General features: G+C 37.4%; 1 protein-coding gene across 2 annotated transcripts in view; it reads left to right on the top strand.

The window, feature by feature from the left end:
* The first annotated feature begins 5,907 nt into the window (after nt 1–5,907).
* Nucleotides 5,908–24,324, top strand: part of MYPN (myopalladin) — a 111,763-nt gene continuing 93,346 nt past the window's right edge. The window contains exons 1-3 of one of the 2 annotated variants that reach the window (XM_063670558.1): nt 5,908–5,949; nt 6,308–6,567; nt 21,368–22,270. In XM_063670558.1, the coding sequence (XP_063526628.1) occupies nt 6,491–6,567; nt 21,368–22,270 (980 nt within the window). In that variant the 5' untranslated portion in view covers nt 5,908–5,949; nt 6,308–6,490. Of the gene's footprint in view, nt 5,950–6,307; nt 6,568–9,284; nt 9,494–21,367; nt 22,271–24,324 lie in introns of those variants that run through there. The other variant, XM_054436699.2, reaches the window with a different exon arrangement.

Raw genomic sequence — 24,324 nt, 5'->3', positions numbered from 1 at the left:
ATTAAATTATGAATTAAATATGAAGAACAAAGCTTGGTTAATGTGGATGCTGGGTTGGGGTGAGCTAGGGTCACTCAGGGAGCTAAATAATTCATTCTGGCTTATCTGCCTTTCCAGAAATGAGTCCAGTTTGCAGTCCGTCACAAATAGTTGAAATCTTGATTGAAATTAGAAAATATTGTGTGTGTTTTAAGTGTACTGTTTATTTCTGGGCAAACAGGAAACAGTCTGTGGCTTGAGTGGGATCCCCAAAACCAGCGCATGAGAATGAACAGAACTGCCCATCGGCGCAGCATATGGAAGAAGAAAGAGCCTGATCTTTACAGGGTGGATAGAAAGCAAGGACCTTATGTAAAACAAAGTTTGGGCAAAGGTAGTCAGAAAAAAATAGTAGTAAGCCAGTTTAGAAGGATGTAAAAGTACAAAAACACCTCTTATTAGCACCTGTGGACGAACCCTTGGGCAAGGTGGTCACTGAAAACAGCACCAAGTCTTTTTCAAAAGCAAGAGTTCCCCTATATCAATTATCTCAAGAATTATAAGCATCCATTGAGCCAAATGCACATACAGTTCCTCAGTTTGTGACTGGTGCATGGTGAACATACAATCATTTTTAGCTCCTTTCTTCATTTGATTTAATTTTTAATAGTATTTTTGTGTTAAAAAATCATAACCATTATGACAATTAAATCAGTTAATGTTGCTGAGAGTCTGGGCCATTTGATCTTTCCTGGCACATAATAAGTTTTCAGTAAATATGTGTTGATTGACAATAATTTAGGACAGTTTATACATCATTTTTATGGCATGCCACAGATAAATATTTATTATGTGCCTACTTTGTGTCATGCCTCAAGATTAGAACTGAGTGACCTAAAAAGAAAAATTTTGTCTAGCTTCAATTCTCAAAAAGTTTATCTAGTTGAGTAAATAATACATAAATACGTAAATAAAGACCTGGCTGAATTCAACAATATAAGAAACGCTGCAACAAGTAGTTGTTTAATTACATAAGTGGAAGTGACAGTGAACAAAGGCACGGAGTAAAGAGAAGGCAAGGAAATATTGGTGGAACATTTTGGTTGGAGATAAGTAATTGTGTAGAAGAGTGGCAGGTAAGACCAGAACAGTGGTTTGTATTTCATAAGATTGGGATGCTCACATTTCTGATTGTACCAAAGCTTTTCTTATTCTTGATGAAAATTTGCTCTAGCTGCCTTCATCAGTATGTAATGTCATCCTTTGGCCTGACAGTATTTTTTAGCCTTGTATTCTCTTTTGTCCGATATTAAGATTACTACACCAACTTTCTTTAGGTTCATAGTTGCTTAATATAAGCTTTCATTCCTTTCATTTTTAACTTTTTTTTTCATTTTGTCTTCAATGTGTTTATTTAATATTCTTGTTCTTAACTCCAGGTTGACAGTACCTGTCTTTTAGTTGGTGGATTTAACCTATTTGTACTTACATTTACTCAAATTTTTAAAACTTACTTCTGATAGCTTATTATATTTTTAATTTACTGAACCTCTGATTTCTTTTTGTTTTTGTTCCTGATTTCAATTGTATAGGTCAAGTTTTCTTCTGCTGGTTTAGAAATTGTACATTTTGTTTTTATACTTGTTATCCTTATCTTAAGATATAGTCTCATGTTTACTTATCCTTATTGACTTCTTTAACTTATTAATATTTGCATTTTTCTCCTAACAGGAAAAGTACTTTATCACATTGTCATCTGCCTTTAATCTTTTGCTACTGCCCAGAATTTAAATTCTGGTTCTCTTGAATGATGAATATTACCAAAATATTTGGTTTTCATTAATTCTCTATCTCTTAAACAGCAATTTTCAGGGATCTATTTCTCTCTCCTTTTTTTTTTTTTTTTTTTTTTTTTTTTTTTTTTTTTTGAGACAGGGTCTCATTTTACTGCAGCCCAGGCTGGAGTGCAGTGGCACAATCAAAGCTCATTGTAGCCTCCATCTCCCAGGCTCAATCCTCCTGCCTCAGCCTCCCTGGTAGCTGGTACTACAGGCACACACCACCACACCCAGCTAATTATTTTTTAATTTTTTATACAGGTGGTGTTGCATCATGTTGCCCAGGCTGGTCTCAAACTCCTAGGCTCAAGTGATCCATCCGCCTCAGCTTCCCAAAGTGCTGGGATTACGGCTGTGAGCCACTTCACCTGCTGTGCTTCTCTTATTTTTATTACTTTCTCCCAAAATGTTTTCTCACAAAAAATGAGTGTTTGTATGGCAAACCATTTGAGACCTATGTGAGAGAGTACTTTTATTATACCTTCAGATTTGAATGACAGTTTGTCTAGAAATAATATTCTAGGTTCAAATTTCTTTTCCTTCCATTATTTAAAAATATGGCTCTATTGTTTTGCATTCAGTGTTGCCGTTGGGAAATCAAATGGCATTCTGGGTCTTGTTCCTTTGCAGGTGAACTGCTCTTTACTTATGGAAGCTCTTGGAATATTTTCTTTGTATTTGATTATATTAAATTAACTACAATTTAAAAAAGAAAATTTGCACAATATTGTCAGGCCAGTGGACTTATCTACAATAGATTTATCCCCAGCTAAATTTATCCCCATTGTGAAAAATTTTTGTGTTTAACTTCTCTGTAACATTATCTGCTTACTTATCCCTTTTAGTGACGTTATCACCTGCATTTCGAGCTGAAGCTCATTGTCTAGCCTAAAAGATGAAGGGAAAGGAGATATAAGATATTTAATACACATGATAATTACATTGAACCATGAATCTTTGTTTGGGCTGTTTTGATTAATTCATTTTTAGTTTGGAATGAAGAGCAATTTGGAGGTGAGCAAAATGAATGAAAAAGCAAAACAAAAAGATTTTGCAGGTCTTCTTACTGCCTTTATTCACTTGGAAGTTTGCTGACTCAGGAAAATGCCAAACATATAGATTCATATGCAAATAAAATGTGAATTGGATAAGGATATAAGATACAAATTTCTTTTGAATTTTCCATGGTCTGTGTTCTCCAAGCTCTTCCTCTGTACTCTTCCCTCCTTGACAACAGTTTCATTCCATTTGGCACTTACTATTTTCCTGACAAACTATATGTAATAAGATGGTAACTTCCCAGAAGTGTGTATTAGCCATTGCTATTTCAGTCAACCAATTTTATTGAGTCTTCTTTGTGAAAATAGCCCTAGAGCTTAGTCATATGCTATTTTTCTGTTCCCTTCATGTTTCTATTAAATAAACACAAAGTCAATAAAACTAAAGTGATATCTTTAACAATCCCATTGCCCATCAATACATATGAAAATCATGATGAATTTCCTCCTTTGAGTGAGTTCTGATTTTTGAATTAATCTTAAAGATTATTCTTCATGATAAGACAGTGGGGGCCATTGAAAAGAGAGTAAGTTCTAAACTAAAAGGCTTAGGTTAGGCCGGGTGTGGTGGCTCATGCCTGTAATTCCAGCACTTTGGGAGGCTGATGTGGGCAGATCACCTGAGGTCAGGAGTTCAAGACCAGCCTGACTAACATGGTGAAACGCTGTCTCTACTAAAAATGCAAAAATTAGCTAGCCATGGTGGCAGGCACCTGTAATCCCAGCTACTTTGGAGGCTGAGGCAGGAGAATCGCTTGAACCTGGGAGCTGGAGGTTGCAGTTAGCTGAGACCACACCATTGCACTCCAGCCTAAGCAACAAGAGTGAAACTCTGTCTCAAACAACAAGAAGCCTCTAAAAGGCTTAGGTTTGAATCTACTTAATTGTGTAACTCACTGATTGGGTAACTTTGGGAAAACTATGCTTCTTTAAGGCTTAATTTCCTCCCAGTAACATGCAGATAACAACACTTTGCAGGGTTGCTATGAGAATTAAATGAGAGTAACTTAGGCTACTCCGCAACCTAGAATACGCTTGTAAGAAATGTTAGTTCCCATTTCCTTTCCCGCACATCATTAACATTAGTGTGATTACCTGGGTCATGAGTAAGAACACTGAACTTTGTTTTCAGTTTTTGGAGATGTCCAAGCAGACCAAAAATAGAATCTGTGTGGAATCACTCAGAGCCTGGCATATTGGCATATTTTGAGCTAACCTTACGAAGAGAGAATATTCAAGCTGTTATTTTCCTACCCGTAACTTGTAAAAACTTTATTGACCTATGTTGCTGTGCTCAGAAATAACACCAAAGCATTTAAATTTAGTTTTAAAAGAACAAACCTCTTATATTGTTTCAGCACAATAATTATAACAATTTGAAATGAAAAAATAGGTCTGTCATAGCATTCTGACTGCTTCCAATGCCCCACTTTTCAGCACTAATGCCTAACTCCAGTCTACATATCAATTCATGTTCCCAGATAAAACATTGCATATAGAGTTTATTGCAAGCATTTGCTTTTTTCTTTCTAAATTATCACTTCTTTTTTTTGCTTAGTCATACAAAATAATGTCAGGGTTGGTTTCAGTCAGAAAAATTACAAACTTAAACCCTATATAGTGTTCCCTTAGAATATTTACTAAAAGAAAGATATATTTTCTATTCTTTCTTTTTTCTTTCTTTCTTTTTTTGAGACAGAGTCTCACTCTGTCGCCCAGGCTGGAGTGCAGGGGCGTGATCTTGGCTCACTGTAACATCTGCCTCCTGGATTCAAGTGATTCTCCTGCCTCAGCCTCCCAAGTAGCTGAGATTACAGGCACGCACCACCGCGCCCGGCTAATTTTTGTATTTTTAATAGAGACAGGGTTTCACCATGTTGGCCAGGCTGGCCTTGAACTCCTGACCTCAGGTGAGCCACCCGCCTCAGCCTGCAAAGTGCTGGGATTATAGGCGTGAGCCACCGTGCCCGGCCTAATATGTTTTCTATTCATTTTTACCTTTAATTTTTCACAAATATGTTGGAAATATAATCATTTGAATATTTGCAGTGGTTACAAGCACAGACTCAGGTTCAATTTTGGCTCAGTCACTTACTTGTTGTGTGACCTTGGGCAAGTTTTAAACTTCTTTCTAAGCCTCAAGTTTTCATCTGTAAAATGAGAATTATAACAGTACCTACTTCATAGACGTTAAGGAAATCTATTAAATAAAACACATACACAAAGATCCTAGCATAGTGCCTAGCACATAGCTAAGGAATGTTAACTTATTTCTACCAAGACTATAGCATATTTATGTGTGTTAATATAATCATTATATTAATGTGGTGAGAAGTAGGATTTAACTGTATACCTTGAGGAGTACATACATGATAACAATTGTTCCAGATTTCTTTAGTAACTTAGTCTCAGAGTGCTCTTTTAAAAAGTTCTGAATAGATTTTCTTCGTGGAAATGATACTTTTTGAAAAGTGTAAACTTTGATATGTACTACATACCAAAAGCACAAGTAAAGGAAGCTTTGTTGTGTTTTAATGCAAACCACATAGTAAAGCTTTAATTTAATCACCTTAAAATTAGGGGAACAAACAGGAAGTGTTGTAATAATTGATTGTTTTTTCATATTTACCTTAATAAATGCCTTGACCATAGTCCCAGTTTGGTATCAAATAAAGATATTTATACATGTAATATGCATCCTGTGTATAGATATCTTATGTATTCCATGTGCTTTATTCTTGAGAATTTCTTTACTCTTATTTTCATTTAGACTAAGGAGAAATCAAGAAAGCCTATTTCCTTAGTCATCTTAGTCATTATCCACCCCCACCAGCTCTCCAGGCTAAGAACATCATGCAGACTGAGTTATTAAAGTTGATCTGAAAGAGCAATCTGTTCTAAATGACTGTCCCTGGATCTGCAACGGAACCCTGTAAATACCCTTCATTACTCTGGCGGGGCAGTATCACATTTCCTTCATGCCACTTTTGTGTCTGACACAAGTTAGGCAGTGAGATTTGGACTTTCGATGATCCTGGTTGATTGATATAGGAATGGTGCTTCTCCTGAGACAGGTAACCACAAATTTACTTCTCAGGATAATGTTTTAAAGTGGGTGTTCTGTTTAGTTTTTAAAAATGTTTTTAGTTTTTAAAACTAAGTGGGTTTTGAACTTTTAAATAGTTTTTTTAATGTTTTGAGTTTTCCCAGGCAAGCATTTTCAGTAGTTTAGATGAAAAAGAAATTTCTTAATGATTTCATTGTCTTTTTCAATTATATTGTTGTCATGCCTTTTGTATAAGATCTTTTATAATCCACCACCCATCTATTGTTTTGGATAGTCAAGAACTTGTCTTTGCTGTGAAAATTTTTCTCATTAAAAATGAATAAAAAATACATACTTTCTCTGTTTTTCAAAAATACGGCATGGAGGTTTTGTTTAGTTTTTTCATCTGATACTGGATACGTCAAGATGAATCTATGAACTTCAAGCAATACTTATTGAAGCTTTGGTATATGTGAGTAATTTGTTTTAGAGAACTGGAGCCTATAGCGATATAAAAAAATAGCAAATGCAAACATTTTATATGAATCTACTAGCATGGAAATTCTCCCATGCTTACCGTCCAAGTGAAGACTTCCTCTGTCATAGATCTTCCAGATTCCTTGGCATTCCTGTGGATCATCCCAATGTGAGTAAATTGTTTCTGTGGCTGACTGACTGAATTAAGAAAACAGCTGAAGGCAAGCACAGGATCGTGTTCAAACCACAAGAAACACATGTGTTGGATGAGCCACTCAACTTTATGGGGAAGGCTTAAGACATGTAACCAACCTTGTGTTTGCTTGCCACTTAACAAAGTTTGTTTTTAACTATGTTGGGCATTAGAAAGTTTTAAAGATTATTTTTTGTATCAATAAACTCTAGTGAAATCTTGAACTATTAGGTTTGTGGTATAATGTTTATACAAATACGACTGAAGATAAGCAAGATGGGAACTGGGTTATTTGGGAGCAGAAATTAGTTTTTAAAAACTAAAATCTAAAATATGTTTGATGTACTATAGCCAGAGTGTTCACAATTGCTAAATATTATTTATTTAAAACATTTATATTCAGCTTTTTTTCAAAGAGCTCAAAAATTGTGTATGGTATCTGTATTTGAAAATGTTGCAGTAAAAATGAAAAGAGAAAGATGACTGCCATTCAGAATGTCTTCGGCTTCTCTTTTCTTTTTTTTCTTTTTTTTTTTTTTTGAGACAGAGTCTTGCTGTGTCACCCAGTCTGGAGTGCAATGGCGCAATCTCGGCTCACTGCAACCTCTGCTTCCCAGGTTCAAGAGATTCTCCTGCCTCAGCCCCCCAAGGAGCTGGGACTACAGGCACGCACCTCTATGCCTTGCTAATTTTTTTTGTATTTTTAGTAGAGACGGGGTTTCGCTACGTTGCCCAGGCTGGTCTTGAACTCCTGAGCTCAGGCGATCTGCTTGCCTCAACCTCCCAAAGTGCTAGGATTACAGGCGTGAGCCACCGCGACCGGCCAGCTTCTTTTTTCTGTAACTCTTCTTTTGCATTTTAAACCTACTTTAATTCTTCATATAGATTCCTAATTTCACTGCCCAACCAGCTTTATTCTACCTTTTAGTATGAGTCTCCTTCAACCTTAGTGTTCTATACCTGGATGAAAGGTAGAATACCAGGCTTATCATGGCAGTTTGCAGGAAAGTAAAAATATGTTTACTTATAGTGTGTTTAAACATTGCCTTTACTAGCCACCTGAAATAGAGGTTCTACTCTCCCATGGGAGAGACCTACCCAAGACCCAGCAGCACTTACATTGATTATGGCTTAAGATCTGAGTGGGATAGCGGAGGAAGATCCCCTTTTTAAATAAAAAGAAATTGTTGGCATATCTACATAAATAGAATATGCAGAAGGACAATTAAGTGGTCTTGACATTAGTATCAGCACAAGATTAGGTAAGAGAGAAAATAAATCTGTACATTGAAGCTCTGGATTACTGTGGTAATGAGAATAACCTATACAGATAATTCATTTGCTCCTGTATCCTCTTCTCTCCTCAATACCAGTTATTTCAGTCTGAATTATTTAAAAGTGTTCTTCATCTTTTTTTGCCTGTGTAAGCATAAAACCACATAAAAAAGGTGTAATTAAACCTCCAATGCGATCACAATAAACAAAGAAATTTTATATCTGTTCAATGTACTATAAATAGTCTCACGATGACTGAAGAGGATAAAGATCTCTTCATAAATTCCACGAGGTCAGAAATTTTCGTGTATTTTGTGCACTGCTTTATACTCAGTACCTGGTACACAGTAAGCATTAAGTAAATAATTATCAAATGAATGAATGACTAGGAAGAAACCCTATAAGCAGTTGTATGACTTAATTAAGAAAGCTAGATTTAAACCAATGTATTTCATGCTATCAGAATCTAAGAATGATCTTTTTAAAGAATAATAACTGGCATTTAAGTCTGAATTTTCAAAGTCCTGGCTTCTACCATGATTGATAATGTTATAGCATCATTTAATCTATACTAAGCAATCAGGTTAACTTTTTTTCAAGTTTATTTATTTATTTATTTTTAATTTTATTATTTTTTTTGAGACAGAGTTTTGCTCTGTCCCCCATGTTGGAATGCAGTAGCGCGATCTCGGCTCACTGCAACCTCTACCTCCCCGGTTCAAGTGATTCTCCTGTCTCAGCCTCCTGAGTAGCTGGGATTACAGGCATGTGCCACCACCACACCTGGCTAATTTTTGTATATTTAGTGGAGACAGGGTTTCGCCATGTAGGCCAGCCTGGTCTTGAACTCCTGACCTCAGGTGATCTGCCCACATCAGCCTCCCAAAGTGCTGGGATTACAGGCGTGAGCCACTGCGCCCAGCCAAGGAATTTTTAATGTTAGTTACCTTGTCTGCTTTTGCTTAGCCTTTGGACAAACAATTCAAAAAAGCTCTCAGCTTTAAAACGTTAGACCTTAGCTTCATGTTGGCTTTTCATAGTCAAATTTCCTAAAACGTATCAGTGATTTAATGAGAGTAAATTTCTTATTGATTAAAATTAAAGATCTTAAAAATTAAAATTAAGAGTTTTCATACATTTAAAAATAATGTCATTTTTTTGAATGATGAACTATGGTATAATGCATTTAGTGTTCATTCCAAACATCAATCAATAAATAACTTGGGCCTCTAGCTATAAGGGAAATTCTATAGGTAAAAGAACTGATTGACCCCCACCCCCATAGGTGCTGTCCTGCTATGGAATCCCTTTGCTCAGTTTTCTCCTGTCCAATCAGGTGGAATGTTTCACAGGCACATGGTTTATACAGCTCAAAATAACTTGGGACCTGTGAGCTGACAAATGCTCTGGCTCCGGTGGTGACAGGTTGTCCAGCTTCTTACAGCCATCTTCACTGAAACTAAGGTTAACTCCTCACTCTCTATGGACGGCTACTGTCTATTTCCAAGGGCGTGAAGAATTTCCCTCTTCTCCTGTGCTTTCATCTAAAAGTTCTCCCTGGATAATTATCATTGCAGTGGAGTGCCTCGATTGGACATCCTCATCTGGGTCAACTAAAAAAAGAAAGGTAATATCCAGATTTAAGTTCACAAGTGTGTTTTGATAACAGGGCACTGACAGTGGAAAAGCGAATATTTCAAAGAACTCATTACTGTTACTTGAAATGAAACCTAGGATAACTGTCTAATTACATATGACGGGACACGAAATTAAGTGAAAAATAAAGCTTTCCACATGTAAAGATTTTGGAGGGGATTGATGAGACTCATAGAGATCACAGCCTACTTGAGTTCCTAAGGAAAAATATCTCAACAGAAGAAGCTGTGACATGTTGCATATCTCACTGGCATTTTCCACACATTCATTTATTAAAAGAATGTTGTTTATATAGAGAATATGTATGCAATGCCTATTTCCTTTTTAAAGGAAGTTGAATCTAAAATAATATGCCTGCATAAAGACTTTCATTTTAAATTTTTTTATCATGTAAAAGGATACGCTTGCTATATTTAGTGTTGGGAGATCTGCTCCCTGGATTAATGTACACAACAGCTGCAGAAAGTCTTGCTCAAGGGACATTGCTCTTTCTTTCTCCTTTCTCTCTCTCTCTCTCTCTCTCTCCGTCTCTTTCTCTCTCTCTCTCCCTTTTCAGCTGCATCAGAAAGACACTTGACAGTCAGTGGCAAATGTTTGGCCTGGTACATTGCACTATTAGCAGTAATAGACGCACATCTTGAGTTATATTTTAAAAACTGTATAAGCAAAGAAAGAGAAAAGATGGATTATTATGTATTTCCAGTCCTCAAAAGTGAACATTACAGTAATGGTGTTAAGGAATTTTAGTACCTTATCAACAGATTTTTATATGCTTATTAAAGATATTAACATCAGCTTGAAAGAAACAAAACAGTCATCCAGTTTTCTTTCTCAAAAAACTATGATTCAATTACTTTTACTTTAGTAATAATGAAATGAATCCTACAAACACTAAATTAAAAATTTGTCATAACTTTATAGTCTCTCCTTAATAATAACGGTTCTTGAGTTCACATAAAATTCATAGTCCTTTTCTAGGAAATTGAGAATGTCTATACTTATAGTTATCATAAACATATTTTTTAAAACAGAAAATAAGATATACGGTCTGACACGTGATTTGACAACAAGCAAAATATTTAAAATCAAGGCCATCCCAAGAAATCTGAAATAGATGGATAATATACTTACAGAGGTGGGTGTCAAGAGATAAAATTATACGCCTTACAGAATCTTATAATAATGGACTATGAAACAAACAGTTGAACACTATCCAAATTCTGGAAGTGTGTCTCTATCCCCACTTACAGTATATGGCTAACGCTACTGGAACTCATAATAATGTGTTAAAACCCCAGTCTTCCATATATCTACAATTTATAATATAGACACTACTGCAATATGCTTACAAAGGCACTTTCAGTAGAACAGACACAGAACCACAATTTATGGACACAAGAAGTTGAATGAGTTTTTGTCCAAGCTGGTTTTGGAATTCATAGTGATAGTTTTTGCAAATTTGCTTTTGAAGATATGAGACAAGAAGTAAATCAGGTTCCATTTTGAAAGGGTTTTAATGAACTAATGTTGGTATGTGAAAATGTGAGAGTTCAATTTTTCCACAGTTAATTCCTACACGTAATAGGAATAGTAGACTCAGTTCACTAACCTGAAAATATAAGTCAAATGCTCCTGCCAACCCTAGAATAATTAATTTTTTTTCATTCACATTGAGATTTGACAAAGATGCTGCTGGTCTCATGGTGTTAGATAACAAGATAGAAAAATGAAAGGGTTTTCTTAACAGGTTTTCCCCTCTCCTAGGGGATGATATTTTTAAAAATATCTCTGTGGTGCTTCATGGTTGACCAAATGCTTTTAAAACTACTATAACATTACCCATTTGCTTAAAGGGAACAACTTAGGTAGAGACTGAATGGTCTGTTTAGAAATTGAAGAACAATTTCAGCAGATATATTTTTGGTGGGAACAAAGGTTGGTGGGACTATTTACCTGCAGTAGCTATAGAGTTCTCAGAGTTCATGTATAACCAGAGTCACCTTGACAAGCTCTGTGCAGGCTCCCTGCTACATAGACCTCCACTCGGAGTCACAGCGCACTCCACTCTCAGGGAGGGGCCCAAAAGAGCCTCCCAACAAAGTGCTTGAACTAGAACTTGATCTTGAGATCCCTTGGGACACCTACTGTTCTCTCAATCTAGCAAATGTATTATGTCAATTTAATTAGGGAAGTTAGCTTTTTTCAAATCCTTAATTACCTTAAAAATGACACAAATAGTAAGCTGAAGAAGAATGAAGTGTTAAATTTTTGCGTTTAAAAAACAAATATTTGAGTTGATAGGGATTGACAAAGTTTTCTCATTTGGGATTTCCTGTATAACAGTTTGGTTCATTATGAATGGTGAGATCTTGAGAGTGATATAAAACCTCCTATGCCTATCACTTTTGTGACAACCACCAAACCCTTTTTCTTTTTTGATCCTAGATGAAGTCTTCTTGATTGCCTTCCATGAGACTTTCTATGGGCCATAGGATTTATTTTTTACAGTATTTCTTTGCTGTCTTTCAGATTAAATAGTACCTTTGAGCTCTGGCTGCAGTGTCTTTCACTAGCGCTTCCCTACATGTTTGTCAACCCTGGATACAAAAACATACATAATACGCTTCGTAGGAGCCAGTCTTTTTTCTCCCACTCAAACGAAATCTTTACTTTCTTTCCTACATTCTTACTTTTACCAGTTCGATTAAAATAATAATAAGAAAATGGCCTACTCACCTTTGGCCTATTATCTAAAAGTCTTCATTACTTAACCTCTGCCCTTAAAGGAATGTCTCCAAACGGATTCCCATTAATTCCCTGATGGATCATCTCTGCTCGGCCTCTTTATCTCAACATTCTTTTCTGATGTATACATTTGTCTGTATTTATCTTTGTCTGTATTTTTCTTTTCTTCTTTCAAACTGAAAAATTTTTGAGATAATGTGTCTTGTATGATTTCCATATTATTATTGACATATCATTTCCATGTTCCTCAAGTTCTTACTCTGGTAATGCAGTATATACTAATTTATTAAATTACTAATGCTGTTCACACCAAAAATAGACTAGAAATAAGACTAAGATGGGGATGATCACTGTGATAGTGAAGGGATGGATATTGTAATAGTGTACCAAGTACACTCCATCTGCACCCAGATTTTAAAAAGGTGATCTGTACATAACTCTCCAGAACTGGTTCCTATTCACTGGGATTTGGTTTTTGACCCAGCAAGAACTTCTCCAAAAGAACTGACTTAGATACTTCTCTAGGGTGATATCATCGGATATAGAAGGCAAAACCAACAGGTCAATACTGGCATTAAAGAGAGGGAGCAAAGTCTATTTTTTCTTTCCCTAAAAAGCATTCTGGGCATATTAATTACACATCACCAGCAAAAGGTCACCTCAAATTTGCATAGTGCTCTAAGTTTTAAAGTGTTTTCACAAACAGACCTATGAAGTGAATAGGGTAGTTCTGCTCATCCCTGTTTTAGATGAGTTACTTAAACATATTTATCTTTTCCTATTCTGGCTGTCTTTACAAATAATTATTAACTATTAGGCTATTTTTGGGCCTGCCTCTAAACCAGATTTAGGTTACTCGGGAGTTCTTTGGTGTTTTCATGAATGTGCTTCCCACACTATAATGAATGTAGAGCAGTGTTTAAAGACACATGTAGCTAGGTGCAGTGGCTCATGCCTGTAATCCCAGCACTTTGGGAGGCCAAGGTGGGTGGATCGCTTGAGCCCAGGAGTTGGAGACCAGCCTGAACAACATAGGAAGACTCCATCTCTACAACAAATTTTAAAAGTTATCTGGGCATGGTAGAAAGCACCTGTAGTCCTAGCTACTTGGGAGGCTGAGGTGGGAGGATTGCTTGAGCCCCAAAGGTCAAGGCTGCAGTGAGCCATGACCGCACCACTATACCCCAGCCTGGGTGACAGAGTGAGATCTTGTCTCAAAAAAAAAAAAAAAAAAGACGCATTAAAAAAATAATAAATTCCTTTTTTTCAGCTTTATGAAGGTCTAATTGACGAATTAAAAATTGTATATATTTGTGATATACAAGGTAATGTTTTGCTATATGTATACATTTTGCAAAGATTAAATCAAGCTAATTAATATATCCATAGCCTCACATACTTACCACTTTTTTGTGTGGTGAGAAAATTGAAGCTCTACTCTTTCAGTAATATTGAAGAAAACATTACATTATTGCTAACTATAGTCCCCATGCTGTACAGCAAGCCTCCATAATTTATTCCTTCTCCTGTGTAACTGGAACTTTGTACCCTTTGACCAACATCTCGGCATTCCTCACACCCAGATTTGTTTTCTCATTTAAATATCTAATACTTCACAATCAGAATACTTCAGTATTTATGTTTGAATTCAAGTTACTTCATACTAGGTTTTGCCAATTCTCTGGTCAATGCCCCAGCTTAAATTTTCATATTATAACTTAAAAATGAGTTTATTCCATGTATTTCCAACAACAGGGTCTTCTTAGAGCCTGAAGAAGGATAGTACCGAGTTAACATGAGTTGAAAAACATGTCCAAAGGTATCAGCCTCAAACTTTTGTTTTTATGAACCTGACTCTCTTTTTTTTTTTTTTTTTTTTTTGACGGAGTCTCATTCTTTTGCCCAGACTGGAGTGTGGAATGCAGTGGCACAATCTTGGCTTACTGCAACCTTTTCCTCCCAGGTTCAAGCGATTCTCCTGTCTCAGCCTCCCAGGTAACTGGGATTACAAGCACCTGCCACCACGTCCAGCTAATTTTTGTACTTTTAGTAGAGATGGGGTTTCACCATGTTGACCAGGCTGGTCTTGAACACCTGACTTCAAGTGATCTGCCTGGCTCGGCCTCCCAAAGTGCAGGGATTACAGGCGTGAGCCACTGTGCCCCACCATAAACCTGACTCTTAACATTTTCAGAAAGTTCTTAGGGCAGATCCTCTTTTCTGGAAAAGTCCTAGGGAAAAAATAGAGATATTTAGGAAAGTACAGAAGTTACAATAAGATGTCTATGTTGCTAAATTATTTTACGTGATTTGCTAAAGTCTGTCTTGATGTTTGATGCCACGTTAATTGTTTCATTTCCAATCTGGTACCATTTCATCAATGCCATGCTCTGTTTTCAAGGGCAATTACTCATTCTTATTTTGAAAGTGGGAAAAAAATCTAATTTTCCATTTTGTGAGAAACAGAAAAGAGGAAACAAACTCAAATGTCACTGTGACCGGGCGTGGTGGCTCGCGCCTGTAATCCCAGCACTTTGGGAGGCTGAGGCAGGCGGATTACTTGAAGTCAGGAGTTTGAAACCAGCCTGGACAATTTGGTGAAACCCTATCTCTACTAAAAACACAAAAATTAGCCAGGGGTGGTGGCACACACCTGGAATCCCAGCTACTCAGGAGGCTGAGGCAGGTGAGTTGCTTGAACCCAGGAGGCAGAGGTTGCAGTGAGCCGAAATTGCGCCACTGCACTCCAGCCTGGGCGACAAAGTGAAACTCCATCTCAAAAAAAAAAAAAAAAGTCAAATGACACTCTGAATACTGCAGCTGAAATGTCTAAAGAGAACTTATGATCACCTCCTGCCTCATCCCAGCAAATGATTTTGCCAATGACCTAGTTGCTCAGGGCATAAATATTGGAGTAATTCTTGACTGCTCTTTCTTTCACATCCCACTTTTAATCCATCAGCAAACCGCATTGGCTCTACTTTTAAAGATATCTCAAATATGAGCATTTCTGGCCATCTCTCATGGCTACCGCTCATTGGTCCAAGCCACCATCATCCCTTGCGTAGCATGTTGCAATTGCCTCCTAACTGATCTGCTCACTTCTACTCTTATTTCCTTCAGTTTGATTCTTTGCATAGCAGCCATGATTGAACTTTTTCAAAACCATGCCATCTGCTTCTCAAAACCTTTAAGTGGTTTTCCCTTCACACATTTAATAGAATTTGAAGTCCTTTCCATGGTCTGCAAGACCTTAAATGATCTGGCCTTGTATCTTTCTGACCTCATTTTCTTTGGCTCTTCTTTTTCACGCACTTCTTCGCTCACTGGGCTTGACTTAAACATACAAAACACTCACCTCTTCAGGCTTTGACGCTTACTTCTACCTCAGTCAGGAACATTCTTTTCTTACCAGATGGTCACATGAGTAACTTCTCCACTGCATTATAAGCTTTGCTTGACTTTGCTAGCTAAAATAACACACCTTCTTTCCTCCTCCATTATTCTCAATCTCCCTTTTCTATTTTATTTTTCTTCTTAACATTAATATTTTTCCTACTAGAATGTCAGTTCCATTAGGACAGAGACTTTGTCTTTTGTTCACCACTGAATCCACAGTGCCTAGAACAGTGCCTGGCACACAGTAGATGCTCAATAAATATTTATTGGATGAATAAATGAATTATAGGGTACCTATAATAGCACTTGTGATTTTTTAAGTACAAATTGTATAATAGTTATACAATTAATGCTTAAAAGAGAAAGTTTTTAAATTAATGCTTAAAAAAGAAAATAATTTTCATATTTTTTATTTTGGCTAATATTTTATCAGTTTAACAATTTATATATGCATTTTCATCTGAGAATCCTCAAAGATAGAATTATTATCCTATTTGACAGATGAGGATAACTGAGATTCAGATGCATTAAGTGACTTTCTCAAGAAAACAAAATTATTTAGTGTTGGAGCTGGGATTCAAACCCAGGTTTCTGATTATAATCAGATGTTCTCTGATACTTCTGGTATGAAAGCAAAGCATTCCAGCCTGGCCAACATGGTGAAAACCCATCTCTATTAAAAATACAAAAATTAGCCGGGCATGGTGGCGGGTGCCTATAATCCCAGCCACTCGGGAGCCTGAGGCGGGAGAATCGCTTGAACATGGGAGGCAGAGGTTGCAGTGAGCCAAGATTGTGCCATTGCACTCCAGTCTGGGCTATAAGAGCGAGAGTCTATCTCAAAAAAAAAAAAAAAGAAAAAGAAAAAAGAGAAAAAAAGGAAAGAAAAGAAAGAAAAAAGAAAACAAAGCATGATTTCAGTTATTTTATCCATCATAAATAAATTTTCACTTGAAAGTCATCTTAAAGTTATGACTGCCTTTACCAGTTTATAGTTTTTCTTTGTGTCTGTAAGTTTTCTTTGTCCTCCTTTATTTGTCCTATTTTATCCTACAATTAAAAGTGAAAGATAGGCCAGATACAGTGGCTCACACCTGTAATCCCAACACTTTGGGAGGCTGAGGCAGGTGGTTCACTCGAGGTCAGGAGTTCAAGACCATCCAGAATGATCAACATGGTGAAACCCTGTCTCTACTTAAAATACAAAAATTAGCCAGGCGTGGTGGTGCATGCGTGTAATCCCAGCTACTTGGGAGGCTGAGGCAGGAGAATCGCTTGAACGTGGGAGGTGGAGGTTGCAGTGAGCCAACATCGCACAACTGCACTCCAGCCTGGGCAACAAGAGCGAAACTGTGTCTTAAAAAAAAAAAAAAAGTGAAAGCTAATAATAGAGTTAGGAGAAAATTCTAATGAACACATAAATTCAAAAAAAAATATTGCGCTATGTGGGTGCAGAGATGATGGTGTACAAAACATAGTGAGGGAGACAGAGAAGAAAATACACACACTTCATGTATTGTGATAAGTACTGTGTTTGGAGACTGTGTCAAGGACAGTGAGCTTTGGGAGCACATTGGAGAGGTACCCAACTCAGGGAAGAGAAGAAATCCCAGGGCAGTGATGTCTCAGCTAGGAACCAAAGACCATGTAGGATTAGGCCTGATAGGATAGTGAAAAGAGGTGGGCCCAGGAAGCAGTCCAAGCAAAGAGAATACAAAGATCTGAAGTCAACACAGTTAATTCATGAGACTGTATTTCAATAGAATACAGATACACTGAATTAACTATGAATGTAGACTTTGGTTTCTCTTCAAATTTTTCCTTGGATCAAGTCACTTCACTAGTTCTGCCTCCATTTCTTATCTATAAAATGGAGGCCATGATACATGGCCATAGATGTTAAATAATAATAATAATTATTATTATTATAGTAATAGTAACTTCCATTTATTGAATGTTTACTAAATCTCAAGCACATTTAATCATCACTTCTACCTATGATATGGCTACTACTATTATATCTGTTTTACAGATGAGTAAACTGAGGCGTATAGAGTTTAAACTTTCCCAAGTTTATACTAGGATATTAGGAAGTGTCAGAACTAGGATTTGAATCCAGTTCTATCTAATGCCAAAGTACTAGGTCGTAAGTACTACATTAAAACATTAAAGAAATGTTTATTTTGAATACCTGAAAGTTTTGTTATAATAATTTATCATAACCATAAGAACAGGTACATTAACACCTCAATTGGCTTCTGTTCTTAAAAAAAAAAAAACTTATCTGAGAATTTTATTTTCTATTTCCACCACAAAAATAAACTTTTTTAAAGTTCTTCAACTTTAACATCACCTTCACCAAAGCATTGTTTTTTTACGAACATCAGTCGAATACCCATTATAGTGGCAAGCCCTATTTTAAGGACTTTGCCTTTGATGTTATTAATCCTCACTCCCCTGGGAAATAGATTTTTTCATGTTTTACAGATGAAGAAACCAAAGCTCAAAATAAGCTAAGTAAACTTCTCAAAGTTACATAATTGTTAAGAGATGAAGCAGAATTTGGAATTAGATCTATCTGGTACCAAGGCCAATGCTCATTCCATGTTACCTCAATGTAAAAGCTATCTCAAAATAAAGAGTAAAAGACAAAGTCACATTAAAACACAATATACAGGCTCAGCACAATGCCTCATGCCTGTAATCCCAGAGCTTTGGGAGATGGAGGTGGGAGGATCACTTGAGGTTCTTTGAGTTGGAGACCAGCCTGGGCAATACAGAGAGACCTCGTTCCTACAGAAAATTTAAATATTAGCCAGGTGTGGTGGTGTGTGGCTGTAGTCCCAGCTACTTGGGAGGTTGAGGAGGGAGAATTGCTTGAATCCAGGAGTTTAAGGCTACAGTGAGCTATGATCATGCCACTGTGCCCCATCCTGGGTGAGGGAGTGAGACCCTGGAAAGAGAAAGAAAGAAAGAAAAGAAAGAGAGAGAGAGAGAAAGAAAGAAAGAAAGAAAGAAAGAAAGAAAGAAAGAAAGAAAGAAAGAAAGAAAGAAAGAAGGAAGGAAGGAAGGAAGGAAAAGAAAGAGAGAGAGAGAAAGAAAGAAAGAGAGAGAGAGAGAGAAAGAGAGAGAGAGGGAGGGAGGGAGAGAGGAAGGAAGGAAGGAAGGAAAGGAAGGAAGGAAGGAAGGAAATTTAAAAAACCACAATAAACAGTAATGTCCAATGAATACAGAGAAAGCCATCCTGATTTATAAGGCACTTAATTTCCCCCCCATCTAAACAGAAACAGAAACAGAAACTTAAACAAGGCTAAAGAAATAGTTGAGTTACAAATGAGGATTTTCGGTGTATTAATTACATTTTCAAATAACATTTTGCACCTTATTTCATATTATCTTTAACTGTTCCTCCATGTAGTTGGTGCACAAATGAGGAAGATTTTCAATTGGGGTATCAACTATACTTTCATATACTATTTTGTATATTATTCACTGTTCCATAAAATTTAATGAATAGCCATATAGTTCTATTTAATGAGTATGTCATAATTTAATTAACTAATTTCTTATTACTGAACATGGTTCCAATTTTTAAATATTATCATGTGATAAACACCTTTGTAGACAAATCTTTGCCCTCCAACACCTTTGCATTTTATTTTATTTATTTATTTATTTATTTATTTATTTATTGAGACAGAGTTTTGCTCTTGTTGCCCAGGCTGGAGTGCAATGGTGCGATCTTGGCTCACTGCAACCTCTGCTTCCTGGGTTCAAGTAATTATCCTGTCCCAGCCTCCCGAGTAGCTGGAATTACAGGCACCCACCACCACGCCCAGCTAATTTTTTGTATTTTTGGTAGAGACAGGGTTTTACCATGCTGCTCAGGCTAGTCTCAAACTCCTGACCTCAGGTGATCCTCCCGCTTTGGCCTCCCAAAGTGCTGGGATCGTAGGTGTGCGCCACTGCGCCCTGTCACCTTTGCATTTTAAATTAATCTTTTTTAAAAGGCATAATAGACTTCATCCAAATAAGTAGCTCTAGTAGGGGCAATCTCAGTCCGTGGCAAGTAGGTAGGAAAAATATTTTGCTATGGATGGTCCTTTCAGTCATCTCTAATTGCCTCTCAAGGTGGCTGCCTACTTTGCCAATTCAGAGGTTAGTTTGGGATAGCATTCTAGAAGTTTGGGAACTGGGACAGTTCCTAGGAAGCCTTTTGTGTGATATAAGTGACCCTATCATATAAGAGAAAGGAAAGAAATCAACTGAAGTAAGTTCTGTTATAGGATGTTAAAGCCAGAAAATATTTAGAAGATTACTTTTTTCTCTACTTTCCCACACAGTAGCCAAGAATGGCAAATAGTCTTCATCTCCATTGCCATCTCTGATTGGTGATGGCTGAAGGAGTGGAGTGTTAGGAAAGTCAAGGTCAAGGGGAAAGTACAGTAATCACTGAGCTGCAGCTTTTAAGGATGAGAGAGAGTAGTGACAGCCTAAGTCACAAATTTGCCATCCTTTAGTAAATGTTTGAATGAATTAATGGATATAATATTAAAAATACAAAATTGGCTTGCATTATTATATTACTTTCTTAAGACTTTAAAAATATTTATTTTTTGAATAGGTAATATCATATAATTAAAATTCAAAAGTTGGGAAGAATACAGAGCGAAGTCTCCTGCCAAGCATCATATTCCACTATATCTCATTTCCTGTCTTAACCAAAGTTAATTTAAGATTTTTTAAAAACCTAGGCTCTAACTCATATCTTTGTAGCCTAATACGGAGAAGCTAAATCATCATAGTTTTCAAGAACAGGTTGAGCCTAATAACAACATTGAATTTAAACAGCTTGTCTCTAGCAAGCTTGTCAAAAAACAAAAGCATTGTTTATTTTCCATGAGCTAGCTAGATCAAGTTCATATTTTCAGTAACTAGATGAGATTATGTTGTCAATATCTTTCAATTTCTATAATTCTATTACATTCAAGGTAAAGAGGAGAGGGTGGAGAGCAAATCTCTGTATATGAAAGCACTTTATAACTAAAAGACCATTATTGACGTTATCAATATCAGGCTTAGAAATGTTATTTAATATTATTATAGTTATGTCATGGCCTTCACAACTGAACTTGCATTTAAAGAGTTTAATAAAGTGGTAATCATCCAGGTCTTTATTTTCAATTTCAGGGAAATTTCATTCTGTTCTTATTTATTTCATAATTTGAGAGTAATATTTAAGTCTTTAAAGTTTGTAAAAGGGGGAAGGCACGGTGGCTCACTCCTATAATCCCAGCACTTTGGGAGGCTGAGGTGAGCGAATCACCTGAGCCCAGGAGCTCGAGACCAGCCTGGGCAACAGGCAAAACCTTGTCTTGCAAAAAATACAAAAATTAGCTGGGTGTGGTGGCACATGCCTGTAGTCCCAGCTATGTGCAAGGGTGAGGTGGGAGGATCGCTTGAGCCCATGAGGTGGAGGTGCAGTGAGCTGAGATTGCATCACTGCACTCCAGCCTGGGTGACAAAGTGAGACCTTGTCTCAAAAATAAATAAATTAATTAAAAGTTTGCGAAAGTATTAAAATTAGGCAATTCTTTATTTTGCGCTTTAATTTCTAACGAATCTGCAGTGCTATAATAGACACAGACTTGTTATTCCCTAGAAATGATCCAAACTTTTTGTTATTATTATTTTGTGACAGCATGCAAGACGACAGCATAGAAGCTTCTACTTCCATATCTCAGCTTCTAAGAGAGAGCTATTTAGCTGAAACCAGACATCGGGGAAACAATGAGAGGAGTCGAGCGGAGCCCTCCTCCAACCCTTTCCATTTCGGCAGTCCTTCTGAGGCCGCTGAAGGAGGCGGAGGCCAAGATGACCTTCCAGATCTTTCAGCCTTTCTGAGCCAAGAAGAATTAGATGAAAGTGTCAATCTGGCAAGACTGGCCATCAATCACGACCCTTTGGAGAAGGCAGATGAAACTCAAGCTAGAAAACGACTTTCTCCTGATCAGATGAAACACTCACCTAATTTAAGTTTTGAGCCTAACTTCTGCCAGGATAACCCTCGAAGTCCCACCAGCTCCAAAGAAAGCCCCCAGGAGGCAAAAAGGCCACAGTATTGTTCTGAAACCCAGTCCAAAAAAGTATTTTTAAATAAGGCTGCCGACTTCATTGAAGAGCTATCCTCCCTTTTCAAATCCCACAGCTCCAAAAGGATTAGACCTCGTGCCTGCAAAAACCACAAGAGTAAACTGGAATCTCAAAACAAAGTTATGCAGGAAAACAGCTCCAGTTTCTCAGATCTGTCAGAAAGACGAGAAAGATCTTCTGTTCCCATCCCTATCCCTGCGGATACCAGGGATAATGAAGTGAATCACGCCCTTGAACAGCAGGAAGCCAAGAGGCGTGAAGCGGAGCAGGCTGCCAGTGAGGCGGCTGGTGGAGACACCACACCAGGGTCTTCCCCTTCATCTCTGTACTATGAAGAACCTCTGGGGCAACCTCCCCGGTTCACTCAAAAGTTACGGAGCAGAGAAGTTCCAGAAGGAACTCGAGTACAGTTGGATTGCATAGTGGTAGGGATTCCACCACCTCAAGTAAGGTAAAAATGTCCCATTGGTAATGTTGAGTAACGTTGCTTTCCATCTACCATGACCCTCCCAAGTATTATCATTTAAGTATGTGGTTTACAAAATTATATACTACCTTTGAGAAAAGTAGTCGGTGTCTAAAGCAGCTTTGTCCAATAGAAATGTAAACCAAGTCACGTATGTAGTTTTAATTTCTCTAGTAGCTACATTTTTAAAAACTAAAAAGAACCAGGTGAAATTAAAGTTAATAAATTATTTAACTAACATATTAAAAACATTATCGTAGGCTGGGCGCAGTGGCTCACGCCTGTAATCTCAGCATTTTGGGAGGCCAAGGCCAGCCGATCACCTGAGGTCGGGAGCTCGAGACCAGCCTGACCAACATGGAGAAACCCCATCTCTACTAAAAATACAAAAATTAGCCGGGCGTGGTGGCATGCGCCTGTAATCCCAGCTACTCCGGAGGCTGAGGCAGGAGAATCGCTTGAACCCAGGAGACGGAGGTTGCGGTGAGCCGAGATCACGCCACTGCACTCCAGCCTGGGCAACAAGAGCGAAACTCAGTCTCAAAAATAAATAAATAAATAAATAAATAAATAAATAAATAAATAAATAAAATAAAAATAAAAACATTATCATTCAACATGTAACCAACATAAGAATTATTAATAAGATATTTTACATTATTTTTATTATACCAGGGATTTGAAACCCGGCTTGAATTCTACACTGACAGCATATTTCAATTTGGATGTTAAATTTTCCTAGGGAATACAACCTTCATTTTGGCCAGGCGCATTGGCTTACGCGTATAATCCCAGCAGTTTGGGAGGCCGAGGCAGGCAGATCACTTGAGGTCAGGAGTTCGAGACCAGCCTGGCCAACAGGGCGAAACCCCATCTCTACTAAAAATACAAAAAAAAATTAGCCGGGCGTAACAGGCATCTGTAATGCCAACTATTCAGGTGGCTGAGGCAGAGAGAATTTCTTGAACTTGGGAGGCAGAGGTTGTAGTGAGCCGAGATCGCACCACTGCACTCCAGCCTGTGCTACAGAGCGGAGGCTCCATCTCAAAATAAATAAATTAGGCCTGGCGCAGTAGCTCTCGCCTGTAATCCCAGCACTTTGGGAGGCCGAGGCGGGCGGATCACGAGGTCAGGAAATCGAGACCATCCTGGCTAAAACGGTGAAACCCCGACTCTACTAAAAATACAAAAAAAAAAAAAAAAAAAAATTAGCCGGGCATAGTGGCGGGCGCCTGTAGTCCCAGCTACTTGAGAGGCTGAGGCAGGAAACTGGCGTGAACCCGGGAGGCGGAGCTTGCTGTGAGCCAAGCTCGCGCCGCTGCACTCCAGCTTGGGAGACAGAGCGAGACTCCTTCAATAAATAAATAAATAAATAAATAAGTATAATTAAAAATTCAGTTATTTAGTTGCACGAGCCACATTTCAAGTGCCCAATACTGCATGTGTCTAATGACACTATTGGACAGTGCAGGGCTACAGTTTATAGCCTAAAAAAGATCTCTACGCAATGAGTACCTGCAGTATTTTTTTAAACTTTAAAGAAACCCAAATAATAGCATAAAAACCGATAGAATTGGGCTGAGGCTAAAGTCAATTTAAAGATTCATTATACATGTATTAAATGCATTATACACTTTCCATGTCAGCTTCATCAACACTATGACTGATGGATAGAGAGGATAGTCATCTTTTATTTGCCTACCATAGTCAACTTTTCTGTGAGGCAAATGCAGTGTAAGTTTCAGGACTCCTCACTTGCCTAGGCTATACCTAATTTTGCATTCTAAGTTTATTTTACTTTTTAAAGGAGCCCTTCCACATTTATGAGCTTCAGGTCCCACAAAACCTGGAACCAGCCTTAGCCCCCAGGGTAACATGTCCTACCTTTGATTTTATAATGGAATAACATGTGAATAATATGGTTGAAGTGGATTACTTTTGTAGGGAATTCCTGGTATTTAGAGTCCTATAAGAGTTACTTTGTGTTTGTAACTACCTGATTATCACTAGAATATGATTTCATTACTATTTAACATTTA

The sequence above is a fragment of the Pongo pygmaeus genome, chromosome 8 (assembly GCF_028885625.2).
Source record: "Pongo pygmaeus isolate AG05252 chromosome 8, NHGRI_mPonPyg2-v2.0_pri, whole genome shotgun sequence".
Lineage (NCBI taxonomy): Eukaryota > Metazoa > Chordata > Mammalia > Primates > Hominidae > Pongo > Pongo pygmaeus.
Note: the sequence above shows the minus strand (reverse complement) of the source record. Positions and strands in the feature narration are given on the sequence as shown.